The 18,362-nt window shown below is 37.3% G+C and overlaps 1 protein-coding gene across 1 annotated transcript in view; it reads left to right on the top strand.

Annotated features, from left to right (window-relative positions):
• Positions 1-18,362, top strand: part of STS (steroid sulfatase) — a gene marked incomplete at its 3' end in the record, with an annotated part of 81,026 nt that overhangs the window by 50,538 nt on the left and 12,126 nt on the right. Inside the window, exon 8 of the mRNA XM_079549546.1 lies at positions 1,680-1,801. Coding sequence (XP_079405672.1) covers positions 1,680-1,801 — 122 coding nt within the window. The remainder of the gene's footprint in view (positions 1-1,679; positions 1,802-18,362) is intronic.

Below are 18,362 nucleotides of genomic sequence, written 5' to 3' on the forward strand. Positions count from 1 at the left end.
TATTACTGGAAACTTTTTCCCCTTCAAGAATCTGTAGAACAGGGTTTAAGCAATAGACATGAATCTATCCTGCTCTCAGCTTTAAGGGGCCATGCTTGCAGGGGCAAAACCAGAGCGAATAACTCAGAGAAGAAAACATCACAAATTGAAAATGTACCCCCTTGCAGCCAAGTCAGATCTAGATCAAGGGATGAAAAAGTGGAATTTGTGCCCATCTTGTAATAGTTATGAAACAGGTCTTATATAGTCGTGAAAAATGATGGGCATTTAGAAGTTGAAGAGTTTTAAAAATCTTTTTACAAGATATTGATCAGAATGTTTAAGAAAATACTTACGTGCTGATCTATATACCAGCACAAATGAAGTTCATATGAAACTTCTTGTAAAATTTGTAATTCATACAAAGTATTAAATGCAGATTGTTATTTCTCTCTCATCAGCTGATTCCAGCAATTCATTAGCTTAGATTATGGAAACATTTAACTGACTTGTTTGTTATATAACTCCATTTCAATGCAAATTGACATACTTTTTCAAAATATCATCAACGTTGTCCAACAGTAGAAAGAGAATTTATACGTGCATTGCTCAAAAAGTAATGCCTTCTATTTATTTTCATATTTCATATAGCAAAAGATACAAAGACCACAATAACACTTGTGTGTTTTAAAAATTTTAAATTTTGAGCAAAAATTTTAAAATTTGAGCAAATTTTAAGCTACAAAACACTGTTTTTAAACATAGTTATAACCATTAGCTATGGTCAAAAGCCTGCATGCTGCTTGAATAAAAATCTGTGCCAACAGAGGTTACTTGCTCTTGCTATCACCACTGCTGAAACATGCTACCCACCATCTCATTCTGCTCACATCCACTGGTTGGTCTCTATAAACATTCAGCAAGTGTTGATGAATGTCAGTAGGAGCTATTTTTTCTGCATGGAGGAATTAAATTACATTTGCTTCATATGCACTTCCATGTCAGATACCATTTTGTCAGACTGCTCCTCTGCTGTTGCAGAGCAACAGAATAATAGGCTATTGGCTGGAAGGTATTGTTGTACTACCAGCTTTTTCTTCTGGCACTGTGGGCCAACATAATAAATTAGGAGACATTACCTTTGGAACAGCCCTTGTATTTGTGTGTTCATGTGTACTTGTGTGTGTGGGTGTGTTTATATGTTGTTGATAAACACACACAGTTCATTTTCAGCTTTGAAATCACTAGTTCTGTATTAAATTCTGGCATTCATAATTTACTGGACATAGTTATTACCATTGCTTCAGGGAATGCAAGCACAATGTAGCAGAGATTTCTCTGGTCTTAGTTGTTACCTCAACCAGACTAATTCGAAGCAACTTGAGCAGTTATATATTTACATGCAGAGGGCTGTGTTTTAGCAGTTTACACACATATGTCTGATCTCATTCTCAGCAAGAGAAGTGGGAGGAAGAAGCAATCATTCCTAATGGCAAAATATAAAAATAATGTTTCCTTAAATAATGTAGAAACCAAAGGGAAAGTGCACCTGAAGGTTTTATTCCAAAATGATCAATTGGAAGTGACCATTCAGATCATGAGAGCTAGATTTCAAGAAGTGAAAATGCACAGTTATAACATCTTCACGGAAAGGGGAAGTTTGGATTATTCTTCTGAATTTGAAATGCTTTATTACTCAGAATTATTGATGGACATGATCTGATGCCTTTACTTCAAGGAAAAGTTATGCGGTCGAAGCATGAATTTCTCTTCCATTACTGTAACGCATATTTAAATGCAGTGCGCTGGCATCCAGGAAACGGTAAGTGATTTCACCTACTCAAACTTTAAATATTTAATATAATTGTTATTGCACCTCAAAAAGAATTGCGAAAAAGCCTTTGACTGTAGTAACAAATTACTTAAGATATCTAACCATTCTTCATTATTTTTTTCACTTTTCATTTGCTAAAATACACCTATTTACAGAGCCATTTCACCATCTTACATTTACTTACTGCTGTGCATTAATATTAAATATGAAGCCAATATAGGAATCTATTTTTTAAATTTGCCTGAAAGATAGTCTGTTTTGCAGAACAAAGTAGTCAAGGTTAACTGTTACATCTGTCTAAAAATGTACAGATAATAGGATGTCTTGCTGAGTAACAGCTTGAATATGATGCCAATCTGGCCATTTTTACTACTGAAATAACGAAGTATAGAAGTATCATTGAGTCATAGTCATTATTCAGTAATTTAATTCAGGATTATATATAACCTTTTCATGTTTTTTATGAACTAAATAAAGCTTTGCCTACTTATCCTCTTCTTCTTAACCAAAAGCTCACTATTTCTGATAGCATTGTCCAAAATAATTAGAGCATGTTTCCCTTCCCATAAAAATCTCAGGACTGAATGAAATTAAGTGTGTGTTTTTCACATATCAGTCAACATTCAAAGTTACTTATATTACTGCTTAAAAATTGAAGATTTGAAACAATCCTTTGATGTAGCATTTTTGGGTAAGATAACTGTTATATGTAATATTTTCCCTTTTTCTAGTTTCAAGGCTAAGGTAGAATGTATGCCTGCAGATGACCAATATGACCAATTTTCCAACTCATTTTGATTCTACAAGTTAAGTCCTTTTCCAAAGCACTGAAAGTAAAAAAAAAAAAAAAAAAAAAAAAAAAAGCTACATCAGTGTTTTGTATTTACTACAACTTTACATCTTGCATTTGATAAATAACCATAAGGAAGAACCAAACAAAAGGAATGTGTTATGTGTTTAGCTAGGGTCGTTTTTTTTTTTTGTTTTTGTTTTTTTTGTCTGTGGTTGGATGTAATTATTCTGCTTCATAGAGACGTAGGCAGAGCTCCAAGCAGGCAGAAGTGTTTTCTCACTAATACGCATTTGTGAGATAAAGTAACCCCTTATCTGAGCAAAGGATCAACTTTGTTAATCACTGAAGGGGAGTTTAATGAGAAATGAAGGGGAGTGATGATGAGGGACTAGACTAGTCTACTTTGTTTACTGAGGGAAAACAGTTTAGAGTGTGATATTCCTTTTATCCTTCCTCCAAAGCAAGTGAAACCTAAAGCCTATTCAGAATCTGGCAGTAACATTGTCGTAAGACTGGCATATTTCAGAATAGAATTACATTTTGTTAGCCTACTACATAGTTTGAGAATAAGCAATAGTTCGATAATAATTTCTGCTTTCTTTGTATCAGACCTGTAAAATTGCTCTCCTTCAGTTTTACTTCTTCAATCTCAGATCTTCAGAAATGCCTTTTCAATGTAGAAAATACAATCATATTTTTAAATATATTTATTGCAGTAAGCTAAAGTTTTGTGCCTGCTTATCTCTCTCTTGTGTGTTACTGTTGTATAGAGATAACTATTCTTGCATTAGAGCCGCATGCACCCTGATATTATCAGCACTGTGAGTACTCGTGGAAAAATGAGCGTGATTGTTTTTTCTTCTGATAACTCAGCAACAGGAAGTTATTGATAAGCTTGAAGTGTAATATATTACTAGTTAGTGTATTAATTGTTCTGTAGTCTCCCTCCACAGCTCTTTTTTTCCACACCTGATCACAGAGTTCATTGACAGGCACAATTTCTGCAAATAGTACGTGACATTAGTTTTTTGTGTATGAAAAATGAACACAGCTTTTTTTTTTTTTTTTTTTTTTTTTTTGAGAAGCCATTATTTCAGTCATTTAATTCAAACTTTTGAAGAGTTTTTTTGCAAGCAACAAAGACCTAAACTAGAAGTATCCTACAGCAACAGCTCATTCAGTATACTTAGGAACATATCCAAGAAAGCATATGAAGATGAATCTACCTTCATTAAGGACAGGCTGGATAATTAAACAGTTTTCATTTAACCTCAGGTAGAGCATAATCAGTTTCAAGTAGATATGGCTTCAGTATTTAGATAGATCTGGTCATCCTTCCTATGTCTACATATATCCATGTCTTACGTACCTTGTGGCCAAATAAGTTCCACATTCTTCTATGAGCACACACATTTTCCAGTATCCAGAAATAGCTGCAACATCTCACATCCTATAGTTGTGTCTTTCCAATGACTATGATCAAATAAACAGAACTCAATTCACAAAGGACTACCAGAAGTAGGTACTTAATATTCTTTAGAACAGTCTTGAAAACTATGCCTTATGTAAGAAAAAACAGCAAATTATTGAGAAAAACATTGGCAACTATTGTCTCTTTCTGTTTACTGTAAGAAGTCTTTTAGACCAGGAAAGACTTGTGCTGTTCTAGAGTTGTATTTCCTAGATAGTTAACTACACTGATTTGAACTACTTTGAAACTATATAAAAACATGCAGCCTATAGATTTTGCCTGTACATATGGGCTAACCAACTCTGCCTCTCACTAGGACTGAAGCCTCTCACAAAGTTTAGTGGAAGACATCGTGATTTTGTGGAATGAATAATCCCAGCTAGGGATTATTAGGATCCCTAATAAGAGCTATCACTCATGATATGAGACAGAGAAATTTGGTGTAAGTAAAATGTATAGCATTTGCACACCTTTCTCCTGCTTGCATGCTTCTAAAGTCTGACTTCAGCAGGTGTGCTTCTCACACAGAATGGCTGAAAAGGACCATGATGATCATCTAGCTTCAATCTCCCTGCTATGTCCAGGGTCACCAACTACCAGACCAGGCTGCCCATAGCCACATCCAGCCTGGTCTTGAATGCCTCCAGAGATGGGGCACCCACAGCCTGCTTGGGCAACCTGTTCCAGTGCGTCACCACCCTCTGAGTGAAAAACTTCCTCCTGATATCTAACCTAAACCTCCCCTGTCTGTTTAAAACTATTCCCCCTTGTCCTGTCACTATCCACCCTCATAAACAGCTATTTCCCCTCCTGTTTATTTCCTCCCTTCAATCACTGGAATGTCACAGTGAGGTCTTCCTGGAGCCTTCTCTTCTCCAAGCTAAACAATCCCAATTCCCTCAACCTCTCCTCATAGGAGAGGTGCTCCAACCCTCTGATCATCTTAGTGGCCCTCCTCTGGACCCATTCCAAGAGCTCGACATCCTTCCCGTACTGGAGGCCCCAGGCCTGGACGCAGTACTCCAGATGGGACTTCACAAGAGCCAAGTGAAGGGGGACAATCACCTCCCTTTCTCTGCTGGCCTCCCCTTTTTTAAACTTTTTTAACACAGTTGGCCTTCTGGGCTGCAAGCACACATTGGCAGTTCATGTCCAACTTCTTGTCCACCAGGACCCCCAAGTCCTTCTCCGCAGGGCTGCTCTCAAGGAGATCTTCCCCCAGCTTTTATAAATACCTGGGATTGCCCTGACCCAAGTGCACCCTGCTCTTGATTTTATTGAACCTCATTAGGTTTTCATGGGCCCATTTCTCCAGCCTGTCCAGATCCCTCTGGATAGCTTCCCTTCCTTCCAGTGTATGGACTGCACCGCTCAGCTTGGTGTCATCTGCAAACTTGCTGAGGATGCACTCGATACAATCATCTGTGTTGTTAATGAACGTGTTGAAGAGCACCAGTTTCAAGACCCCTGAAGGACACCACTTGTGACAAGCCTCCACCCTGACACAGAGCCATTTGGAACAACCCTTTGGCTGCATCCAGCCAGCCAATTCCTAATCCATCAAACAGTCCATCCTTCATATCCACACCTCTCCAATTTAGAGAGAAAAGGATGTTATGAGGGATCATGTCAAAGGCTTTGCAGAAACCTCATAAACGCAGGAATGCTAACACTTGTGATAAGGCCTTGAAAACAATAAACACATACAGTCCAAATTATTGGAAGATGACTTCCTGTTACTCTGAAACCTGACAAATATCTTTAATTGCTTATGTATGTATTTGAAGATCTTAAAGCAGTGTCAGCAAAGTACTGTGATTTTCCATTTTCAGTGCATATTCTCCACAATTTCTGGGTGCACCATGTAAGTACCAATATACAAAAGCAGCAGGTGTGAAGAAAAAAAATTAGCTTTTCATTCTGCTTAGTCTGGTGTAATTATTTAGGTTTTTTAGTCATTCAACATTCAAGTTTAAAACAAATCAGGTGTAAGTTCTGCCTTGAATTTCTTAAGCTGAGATGTCCAGAGTTTTGTATAGAGCTATGTTAGTTGTGTGTATCAGATAATACTTTGGCCTAATTTAACTCTTACCACACATAATTCTGCTAGTGCAGATAGGCTGATAATTGTGTACTTGCTAAAGCTATAATTTAGCCTAACTGCATGCCAAAAAATATCAACAGCTCTGTCTCTAGCACATTAGTGGCCTATGGATCAGTACTATTAAAAATGTATTGCTATGACAACTTAATTATAAGGAGAGAATTCATCAGATACAGAGCAAATCTTCAGCTGAAGGGAACTATTGCATCTTTCAGGTTATTCTGACTATGGGCAAAATTTGAATTTGATAAGGAGGGAATATATTGTAACCCTGTTTAATAAATATTGAAAAATCTGATGCAGTACAGCTTGTATTATAAAGAACTAATAACATTCACAATATTTTGTTACTTATAATACAAATACTATAATATTTCTGATAAATGCTACAGTGACTGTGCTGGTAATCCTTTACATTTTCTACTTCAAAATGGATTTCATTATTCAGTGCAAGCTATTTTTATTCCAAAAAAAGGGAGGAATATAAACATGTAATACATGTTTGCATTATTATAAAAATATTTAGTGACTTGAGTGCTACATTTCTGTGCTAGTAAATGATTACAAAATTGGCATTTTAGAATTATTTGCTTCCATATGCTGAAATTGTCATTCAGTAAAACAACAACAAAAAAAAAAAAAAGGAAAAATAGATGTGCTATAGCAAGTTTAACTGAGGCACAGTAGACCATAGAATCAAACTGGCACATGATAGATACATAATGATTTTTAAAGGCTATAGAATTTCACTGAAAATCTTTACTTCGGTATACATGAAAAAGATCTTTGTTTCAGCAAGTGAGGATAAGATGGACATTACTATTGGTTATAAAAATATGAATACAGTATTAAAAATGATCTTATCTATCTATGCACACTTGTCTTCTATAAAGAACAGAATAACCAGTTTACAAAAGTCAAGATCTAATGTACCAGTGATCACCAGGAAGACTGTAAAGCTATCAAATGATAAGTCCTTATAATATTTTTGAAAATCTGATAAATCTAAATGGTGATGTGCTCTATTATCTGATATCTTAGCCAAAGGTTTTTGCTGAAATAGGATGTTTAATACAAGGTAATGCTAGGTAAAGACTTTCCTCTGAAAGCTGAAGCTTATATCACTCCTTGAAAGTGCATTAACCGCAATCCGGAGGTATATCTTCAGTGCCATTCGGTTTGAGAAATGCGTAGCTCAAAAACCGTTGGTGAGGTGGTGAAAATGTGTCAGAATATTACCTCTGGAAGGAAGTTTTCGTAAAATTTAGCTCTATCTAGCCTATGAGCATAGCTCTCATGAAAATTTTCAATTAGCTTCACTTAAAAAATGTTTTCGAGTATTGCTTATTCTGAGTTTCTTGTATCTTGGGATCAATTACAATTGCTGACAATTGTGTAGTCAAATTCACCATTCAGTGATTCTTTCCATGTTATTATAAAATTCTTGGCTATTGTGATTACCAGATATTGCCATGCCCTCCAACATCCAGTTTTCCGCAGTATTCCATGACAGATATTTTGTTCATCATATAGGGGTGAGGGCATCTTTCTAGTCATGTATTTAATGTTTTCTGCAGCATCAGTTGTTACATAATTAAAACAATAAAAACAATGAGGAATATTTTCTATTTTGCATATTTTAGTCCAGCAAGTGGGGAAAATACACAGAATCTGTTTTTTTTAGAGAGGCTCATCTGTGTTCTACAGAACTAAAAAAGTTAAGTTCATAATAAAGAGAAGACAAAGCAGGAAAGATCTGCTTAGAAGTACCATTTTAAAACGACTTCTTATAAGTATTGCCTTTTATCTAAGATGGAATTAAAATAATATTTACTTCTGAAGAAGAGAGAGTTAGAAAAGGAATGCTTTACATTTTTCCTTACCCTTGTAAGGAGTATGTTATTCATACTGTAAGGTGTAGTAAGGGTTACATTGTTATTAAAGAGGAATCACATTATTTACAGAATCATTCTTACTTTCATTTTTATTAATATCTCAATAACTAAAAATTGTGGAATGAATTCGTATGCTTAAAGAATGCCCATTTGTGAATGCAATGTTGACATTTGGGGGGTTGGACTCGATGAGCTCTAGCTCTAGTCTCTTCCAGCCTTTACGGTTCTATTCTGTGATTCTTCTGTGATTCTATGATTCTTTGATTAGAGAGTATTCAGAAGACAGAGTCTGGGCAGATACTGAAAACTGAGAAACACTATAATGTTCTATATAACAAATCTGAAAATCTTATTTCAGCTATCAAATTCCCAGTGAAAGAGTAGATAGTTGAAAGTTGTCTGCAGAAAGTGGAAATGCATTAGTTTGTAAATGAGAACTTTGGGATTAAAAATGGTGGCAATATACTTCTGTTTAAAAAATCTGCCCCTTTCTTGTTTGGCCCTCTTTGAGCATTTAAGAAAGAAAACCTTTCACAGGTTTAGTTGAAATATATTACTCATTGTTCTACCCTTCTAACATAATAAAAAATTTGCAATGTATACATTTACTGAAGCCTCATAAGTAGGTTTTCTACTTCTAACTCATTAATTTCAAAGTAATAAGAAAGTAATTGTTCTTTGTGTTCTTTGATGTACCATGAATAAATGTTGTATAGGTTCATAAGTAAACAGTCAGGTGTGGTTGTCATACCCATTTGCGGAACCTATACCTTTGCATAGGTGCTTCCTGTTCTTTTGCTTGCTTGCTTTGTGGTGACCAAGGATGCTGGTGCAGGCTAGTAAGGATTCACGTTGTCCACAAGAATGCCAGTGGTTATCGTTTCTTGTTTTCATTGCTGAACAATACAAAAGAAGATAAACTTAACAGAAAATTGATCCAGGAAGTGACCATCTTTTGCAGAGCACCTTTAGAAGGAGAGATAATAGTACCACGTGAGCATCACTATCATCCAAGAAACATTTTGTTGTCTTACAATGAAATATCTTTCTTTTTTAAATCAAATCTTATCATAACACCTTCCTACCTATTCTCAGAAAATAAATGCTTTGAAAGGATGAGAAATATAGGATTCAAAGAAGAAAGATTTTCCTATCATCACAAAGATTTTTGCTTTTTATTTAGGATAGACATCCTCAGTTATAGTAAAATTGATGCAAGAACGGTTTTTATCTGAGAGAGCCATTCCACCAGCAAAAGACCATGTTAAATGTCCTTTGACTCAGACATTATACACGCAGACCTTCTTTCAGTGATGATATAATACTGCTTTTATCATATAAAAATAGCAACCATAACATACTTGTCTATCGACTCCAAGATATTCTGACCTAAATTAGTAATGTTCTTAGTGAGCAGAGAAAGGTTGACAGGTTTCAGTGATCATAAAAAGGCAAAAGCATTTAAAGTAGCTAATTCAGTATTATTTAAACTTCAGTGTGAATGGCTTCCTGTCAGATACTGTGTCATGCACTTATGACAGTAAAAAGGAGAAAAAAAAAAAGAAGGATCTTACAGATTTTTTTTTTCTGTATACTTTACAGCTAACACTTCAATAAGAAAAAAGGTCTGACTTAGAATACTAGTCTGATAGTTGTTTTTTTTTTTCTATTCAGATGGTTAATGGGAGTAAAAACAAATACATATAATAACAAGTTCATAAGAGCAACTAAAAATGTGCTGTAAATTTCAAAAATGAATTACATCTTACCAAATAAGACAAAATGTAGTCCTTAAACAATTTCTAGAGCATTTCAGTTCTAAAAATATATTCCATTCATTGTTGCATTTGAGCCTGCAGCATTCTGTTTGTCACGTTCAGAACATAGCTCAGATTCACCCTAATCTAAAAATCAGATTCAAATGGTATTTGTCATCTTAAGCAATGCTTTTAAAGAGTAGTAGTTTTTGCATGAACAATCCACCTGAAGTATCTTGCATGCCTCAGCCTCTGCCATGCTATTACACTAGAAAAGTAAACAAAGTATTGGTTTATTGAAGAAATTCCCTGGAAACCTGACTGTCAAGAGTTGGATCAATTCTCAGTAAGTTAGAAAAGACCATGCTATGAAGCACAGAAGAAATATTTACAGATAAAAACAGTGAATGCTCAGAGAGTAGGTTCATGTGGACAATATTATGCTGGTCGTCAGTGTGTGCCTGTGGACAATGTGCGCTATTTAAGTGTAGGTGCTTTCTGTATCTAAGTCCTCATTAGTACTTCAGAAGGCCAAAAGAACAAGGAGTCACTATAAATGTCATCAGCTTGTGAAAGGCTCATGTCTCAGTACAAACAATGATATTCCTGTTGATTTTAGAAATTTGTATTTGACCTCAAAGAATTAGGGGATATATAATACTTTAAATGCATTAATAGGTTTATCTTAGCACGAGAATAATTCCTGAACACAAATGTCCAAGTTTAGTTTCATGGTTAGTGGAAGTGTAATCTTACAGTGGATAGAACAGAAGCTGAACTGCAAAAATACAGGTTGTTTGTTCATCTGCTTCTGTTCATTCAGGCATGTCTTAGCAGAACTGCTAGGTCATTTAGAAGTTCTGGTGATGTCGAGAATACCAAGTAGCTCAAAACATCAAGACTATATAGGAGCAATAAAAAACTGACCTAGAACACCATGCGGATGTTTACAGGGAGTCTGAAATGATCAAGAAAAGGTACTGAAAAATGCTTTGACTAGATTTTGGAATACTGAACAGATTTTACGGTGCCTGTAGTTCCTGAGCATTATCAAAAGCCTTTTTCCCTCCTCCCTCACATTCACATACCAAAGTATTTCAGGCCTCTAGATAGGAAGTGTTTTAATTTCTGCCTGTGCTTTTAAATAGTTTTATAGCATACTGATATTTCGGGAAAAAAAAAAAAAAGAAATGGAAAAACAAAGCAAAACAAAACAAAAGAAGCAGGACTAAATTCTGATAAATATATTTGTACATTTGTAAATGGCAGGTAAAAGAAATTCTGTTACTCATATTTCACAAAGTATTTTTGAATATGTGCTTTCAAAGAAGTTAATCCAGTTATAAGTGTACACATTTGAAGGCAGGAAATATGCAAAAGCAACATACTTCTGTGTCTCCTTAGCATAGGTTAAACTTGAAAAAAGTTAATAAATTATGTCATAGTGAAGTGAGAAAAGTAATTATTCGAATTCAGGAAAGGATGATTCTATTGGTAAGTATTCCTTGAATTTAGGATCTGGCAAATGATTAGAACTAACAAGAGCAGTGTGTGCATGCACAACTGCCTAAGTATTCTTCACCATGTAATTCTTCATATTTTAAAGCATATCGAAATTGGGAGTATTGGCTGACACGCCTGAAGGCTGTGCTGCCATTCAGCAAGACCTGGACAGGCTGGAGAGCTGGGCGAAGAAAAACCGGATGAGGTTTAACAAAAAGCAAGTGTAGAGTCTTGCATCTGGGGAGGAATAATTGCATGCACCAGTACAGGTCCCAAGCTGCTGGAGAGGAGCTCTGCAGAGAGGGACCTGGGTGTCCTGGTGGACGACAGGTTGGCCATGAGCCAGCAGTGTGCCCTTGTGGCCAAGAGGGCCAATGGCATCCTGGGGTGCATTAAAAAGAGCGTGGCCAGCAGGTCAAGGGAGGTGATTCTCCCCCTCTACTCTGCCCTGGTGAGGCCTCATCTGGAGTACTGCATCCAGTTCTAGGCTCCCCAGTACAAAAAAGACAGGGATCTCTTGGAAAGAGTCCAGCAGAGGGCCACAAAGATGGTGAAGGTCCTGGAGCATCTCTCCTATGAGGAAAGGCTGAGTGAACTGGGTCTGTTTAGCCCTGAGAAAAGAAGACTGAGAGGGGACCTGATCCAGGTCTATAAATATCTAATGTGTGGGGGGCAGAATGGCGAGGCCGGACTCTTTTCAGTGGTGAGTGGAGACAGGACAAGGGGAAACGTCCAGAAACTGCAGCATAGGAAGTTCTTCACAAATGTGCACAAGAACTTCTTTACGATGAGGGTGATGGAGCACTGGAACAGGCTGCCCAGGGAGGTGGTGGAGTCTCCTTCTCTGGAGATGTTCAAGACCTGCCTGGATGCCTACCTGTGTGACCTGGTGTAGGGAACCTGCTTTGGCAGGGGGGTTGGACTCAATCTCTGGAGGTCCCTTCCAACCCCTACAATTCTGTGATTCTCTGATATTGTAAATCTGTGTACTAGTCAGTATTCCATTCATAGACCAGGTTTATGGCCATTGCTAGAAAGAGCTAACAACAGTCAATGTAGTCTTTGCCTAGACATACAAGAAAAATTACCCACAACAATTGTTCTTTGTCTTTCCTAACAGATTTCAAGAATTTTGTTCAGTTTGTGGATTCACTGACCTCAGATATATACTCACCCTTAGGTTAGATTTTATATTTCAGTTGCTATGTATTCTGATGAGATGTATGAGAGCACACTATGTCTGCTCTCAGGCAGAGAGAGGAGCACATTTAGGAGGGCTTAAAGCATCTGTGTTCTTTTCTGATCCAAAGGTCATGTCTGTGTAACATGTCTGTACAGGGCATCTTACTCCTCCTCTGATAAAATTTGATATACACCTTGGAAAAAAGCTGTAGAAGCCAACATTCTATTTTACACTTAGTTTTAGGGTGTTTTTATGATAGAAAGACAGGAAGAATGTAGTAGTCCAAAATTCAGAAGTTTAAATCAGACAAACTTATGAGAATCAGCAAGACAGAGAAAGCTTTCAAAGTGAAAATGAGGATTTGAGTGATAGGAAAATTGTTTACCAAGTCTATCTGCCTGGCCTGATTTCCTTTTGAATATAGTTTGATTGGTCTAATCCTAAGTGAAATGCAGACTCCTTTCTATGTCTCCATGCCATAAGTGCCAAGATCTTGGGTTAGAATATTAAGTATTAGCAAAGAAATAGAGTTTAAGCTTGGGCCTGTGAACTAGATAATCTCGGAGGCCTTTTCCTAACTTTGGTGATTCTATGATTCTCTGTTTAGCATGATTGCCAGCCCATTAGAAACATCTTTGGAAATATAAGAAAAATTTCAACAACTACCTAAACGTTGCCTGAATCTCTGTATTTTAGTTAGTCACTTTACTGAGGTTGTTGTCACTGTATGTCTGTTCTCTTTTGGAGATTAGCATAGAATAAGGAGACACTATCATGAACATGATAGAAAAATATATTATCCTTACTATTGTCACAGATCTTTAGAGAGTATTTTGGCAAAGAAATCAGCTAAATTGAAAGATGCAGACTGAGTTTGCAGAGCTATGGATAAAAATTGTTTGTAAGTTTAAAAATCCAAAAAATAACTACCGCTATGTAGATGTTTGTATTTCACAATATCCTTTGAGTGCTGTCATCACTCTTAACTACAGTGGGAAGGGAGGTCATATATAAAATTTATGTCTTGTCATGTAACGCCAAAAGCATTTTCAGTTGTCTGGAGGAAGTTCAGCAAGTAAATGAATGACTTTAGACAGCAAGCTGTTATTCTATTTATTTATATTTCTAAAACAAGGGGTTAAGGCCATTAACCTTAGCCATACTCTATAGGAGCATATTCTATGAGTAAAAAGAAGATAAAAAGGATTTCACACTCAAGTATGTGGCTGTCTTTGTCTAACTCAATTTTGTAACTGTCTTTTACATAAGAGCCGAGACTTCATAGTGTTGGTATAACTAATAATAAATGTTGGATTAAATTTGTGACATAAGTGCACTCTTCAAAGACACTCTTGAGCTGAACTAGAATTATTACATTGAATAACAGTCAAAAATAGAAGAGCAACACAAAGAGAAGAAACACTACTGGCCAGGACATGCTGGCTAGTATATTATGTAAATAATAAATAAATACAATTTAATAGCAGTTGAAGAACATTTGCAGATCTTAATTTACTTAAACAATTAGTTTTGGTCACAATTACATTGTGCTCTGTTTAATTTAAGCATGAGATTAGTATTTGAGTTCTTAAATTAAAATACAATTACTTTGTTGAAATGAAGGCAAATGAGGTAAAATCATCCTTTCAGTAAATTCATGGGAATTTTGGTATTCACTTCAGAAGACTAGGATTCTAAAAATGGCATGGAAATGAAATTTGGAGCTGACAGTGCAATGCATGGCAATCTAAATGAACAAAGACTTGCACCAAAATCTTTGTTTAAAGTCTAGCAAAAGTTTGCGAAAAATATGTATTTGCAAAAATTGCCAGATAAAACACTGAGTGAAAGGAGTGCGCCAATAAAGTGTCTTTGTCTTCAGCAATAAAGGAAATGAATTAGAGTAGCACAAAAGTTACAACAGAAGAAATCATCTATCAAGAAAGCACTAAAAAATAGATTGTGGTGAACAATCATGAAGTGGCAGGGGGATGAATTAGATGACAAAAAGATGATTCATTTGAAATATCTGAAATGAGCTTTTGTTCTTATTTGCTACAACTGGAACAGAGAAAATGCATGTATTAATGTAAGATAGATATGAACACATAAGCAGTCAATTCAGATGTACTTCAGCTACTGACTATTTCAGAGGTCATTCAGTGATGGGTGAGTAAGACATTAAATGAAAACAAATTATGTTTTGTGGGTATTTTTTGTTTGTTTGTTTTAAAGAAAAAAAGTCTGCAAACTTCCATCTGTATTTTCTGGCTACGTCAGTTAAATATAGGGACTTTAAACATACTTGAAAGGAGGAGATTCACAATCTATGAATACTTTTGGGTCTTTCATAAACAGCAGCACCTTGTAAATAGATATTGGCTGCCAAATCAAATTTAACATGGGCTAGAGAACATTGGAGAGATAGAAAGTTTGATTTTCTAACTTGTGGTGGTGTCTTACTCTGACTACACTAGAAAGAAATGGTTTTCACAGGAACCTCTGACGTTTATGAAAGCAAATCCACTCAGTATCTTTGATTTCTGTCTGGTTATTTTTGTATAACAAAAAAAGCAGTTATGGAGCAAAGGCCTAGTCTCATATTCAAGTCATAAGAGCACTAGGCAATAGCTATATAAAGAATTGGAAAGAAAAAGAAAAAAGAAAATTAGCCTTCTCTTTCTAAAAACATCATTAGTTATGATAAGGGAAACAGAGTACTTTGCAAGAAAGTTGTTCATTGAAGAATGATTACTTAGAGATAATTGTATTGTGGATGACCACGGAGCAAGGTTGGTCATTTCTTAGTAGGAAGCAACTGGAACTTCATAAAGTCAGGAACTACAAGTGACCCTAGCTGTGGAAGTAGCCTCACTGGCAGCACCCAAGCAGAATGAGTAGAGCTGAGTGCTAATAACAGGGTCCATCAGTAAATCCTAACTAGGTGAACTGGTGATTCAGATTTAAGGTCTACTCATAGAGCCCAGTCAGAAGCAGGAAGAGATAAGAATGAAGACATAGGTGGAAGAAAGGCTACATCAGGCAGTCCAGAGACGGGGCTAAGGAATAGCACTCCTACAGCAATATCGATGACCTCAGGCTAAAATAAAATGGGGATCCTGGTCATGGACAGAGTGTGTGGATGGAGTTCCAACATACAGTTGGTCAGGACTGGTAAGGCATACTGGAGTTCTCAAGGTTCCAGTATCTCAGGTTTTTAGCAGATTACGAGGGTGGTGCTAACAATGGGCAGGTGTAAGCTTTTACATCTGAGCTAATCTGATCTTTAAAAGAGTAATAAGCAGAATTATTCTCACCTTAACATAGAATTCTAACAAAGATAAAAAGCCAATCAATGAACAGTGGCATCTAGCTTTCATAAAAACAAATACATTTCAGAGATCCAGAATTAGGTGAGAATACCAGATTGTTAAATTGCATAATAAATAGTAGTGGAGTATACTGAGCAGTAAATCCCACTGAGTGCCTTAAATGTCTTGCCACCTTTTTTATATTGTGAAAGAAATTAATATTTTTCTAAATGTCAAGAAAAGACACTGTATGCCTTTTAAAGTTAACTGGGAATTTTAAGATCATGTAATGTAATTAGTGTCATTTTTCTTTTAAAGCAGCAGAGGTTCAGACAAGAGTCTGCCTTCAAATATGCAATAAATAAAGTAGATAGTTTAGACTGTGTAGCAAAATACGAGAGGTGAATTGGTTTTGTATAACTGAATATAATTTTATCCATGCATCAGTGTCCTGAAAGATCTGACAAGAATAATCAGAGAAGAAAAGCATGGATTAGATACTTTGATTAATGGATAGATAGTTTGAGTTACTAGCATAAAGCTCTTTAAAGTCCAATTAAGAAAGTACCACTTACATCTCATGTTCAATTTTCCTTTTGACACAGAACTAAAATAGTCATTTACTTCAGCTATTAGCATCAACTCTCATAAATAAATGGTGTAGAAGTTGGTGCAAACACAGGAATTTTGGTTTTTTTAACCACGGGGCAATTTACTCAGCACCTGGCATAATGGCTGCAGATGGAAGTAGCCTGTATCTGAGGGGTAAGAGGATCTTAGCTGAGGAACCGGTGGGTCTCATTGAAAGGTCTTTAAACTAGGTATGATGGGGGAAGGGGACAAAATGAGGACCGCTAGGATTGAGTGGGTCGTTCGAGGGCTCGTACCAAACTTGATGGGTGAAGACGGTAGAGTACAGAAGGATGGACTGGGGCAGGGGGATGCTGGGGATGCTGCTGTTCTAGGGGATCCTAGATCTTCTATAAAGGCAGTGAGATGGAAAGCCCAGATGAAGTACCTTTATACCAGTACACTCAGCTTGGGAAATAAGCAGGATGAGTTGGAAACTGTGATGTGCTTGGAAAGTTATGACCTTGTTGCTATCATGGAAACATGGTGGGATAACTCCCATAACTGGAATACCACCACTGAGGAGTATTGGCTCTTTAGAAGGGATTAGCAAAATAGGAAGGGTGGAGAAGTTGCCATCTATGTCAAAGACTGTGAAGAGCTCCCTCTGAGAAACAGTCAGGAGCAGGTTTAGAGCCTGTGGGTTAGAATTAAGGACAGGACTAACAAAGTCCAGCTGGCGATAGACATATACGACAGGCTACCTGATCAAGGGGAGACTGTTGACAAGGCTGGCTCACTTCAGATGTGGGAAGCATCATGTTCATAGGCTCTTGTCCTAATGGGGGACTTCAACCATCCAGATATCTGTTGGAAAGACCACACGGCAAGCTGCAAGAGGTCTAGGAAGCTACTGAAATGCATTGATGATAACTTTCTGGTTCAGATATTGGACAGACTACCAGAGGTGAAGCGTTGCTGGACTTGCTGCTCACCAATGCGAAGGAGATCATTAAAGGCATTGAAGTTGGAGGCAGCCTGGGCTGCAGAGACCATGCCCTGGTTGAGTTCATGATCTCAAGGGATGTGGACCTGGCAAGGAGAGGCGTCAGGACCCTGAACTTTGGAAGAGCAAACTTTAAGCTGTTCAATGGACTGTTGGCCAAGATCCCCTGGGATGCTCTCTTTAAAAACAAAGATGTTGAAGAGAGCTGGCTACTCTTCAAGGATGCCTTCCTGAGAGCACAAGAACTCTCCGTCCCTCTGAATAAGAAAGCGGGCAGAGGAGGTAGAAAACCGGCATGACTTGGCAAGGACCTGCTGAGCATGCTGAGGGCAAAGAAAAGTGCGTACAAGCTCTGGAAACAAGGGTGTGTCAACTGGGAAGAATACAGGGATGCCATCTGGACTTGCAGTCATGGGATCAGGAAAGCCAAGGCACAGGCAGAACTGAACTTGGCGAGGGCTGTGAAAATAGGAAGACATTCTACAGATACTTTGGCCAGAAGAGACAGGCCAGAGTGTACCTCCTTTGGTAAATGTAAAAGGAGAACAGGCTTCAACGGACGAAGAGAAGGCTGAGATACTGAATGAGCTCTTTGCCTCGGTCTTCACTGGCGGCCAGGATTCCAGTATTTCTCATGTCCCTGAGCCCTGGATCTCTAAACCTCTAGATGGGGACCGGGGCTGTAAATCCCACCCCACTGTAAAGGCAATGCATGTCCGAGATCACCTCATGAGACTGAATGTATACAAGTCTATGGGGTCAGATGGCGTGCATTCCAGAGTTCTGAAGGAACTAGCTGAGGTGGTTGCCAAGCCACTATCCATCGTATATGAAAAGTTGTGGCTGTCAGGTGAGGTCCCAGATGGCTGGAGGAAGGGTCACGTCATTCCCATTTACAAGAAAGGGGCCAAGGAGGACCCTGGGAACTACAGGCTGGTGAGTCTCACCTCTGTGCC

Source organism: Tetrao urogallus (assembly GCF_951394365.1).
Source record: "Tetrao urogallus genome assembly, chromosome: 1".
In the NCBI taxonomy this organism is placed as follows: Eukaryota; Metazoa; Chordata; class Aves; order Galliformes; family Phasianidae; genus Tetrao; species Tetrao urogallus.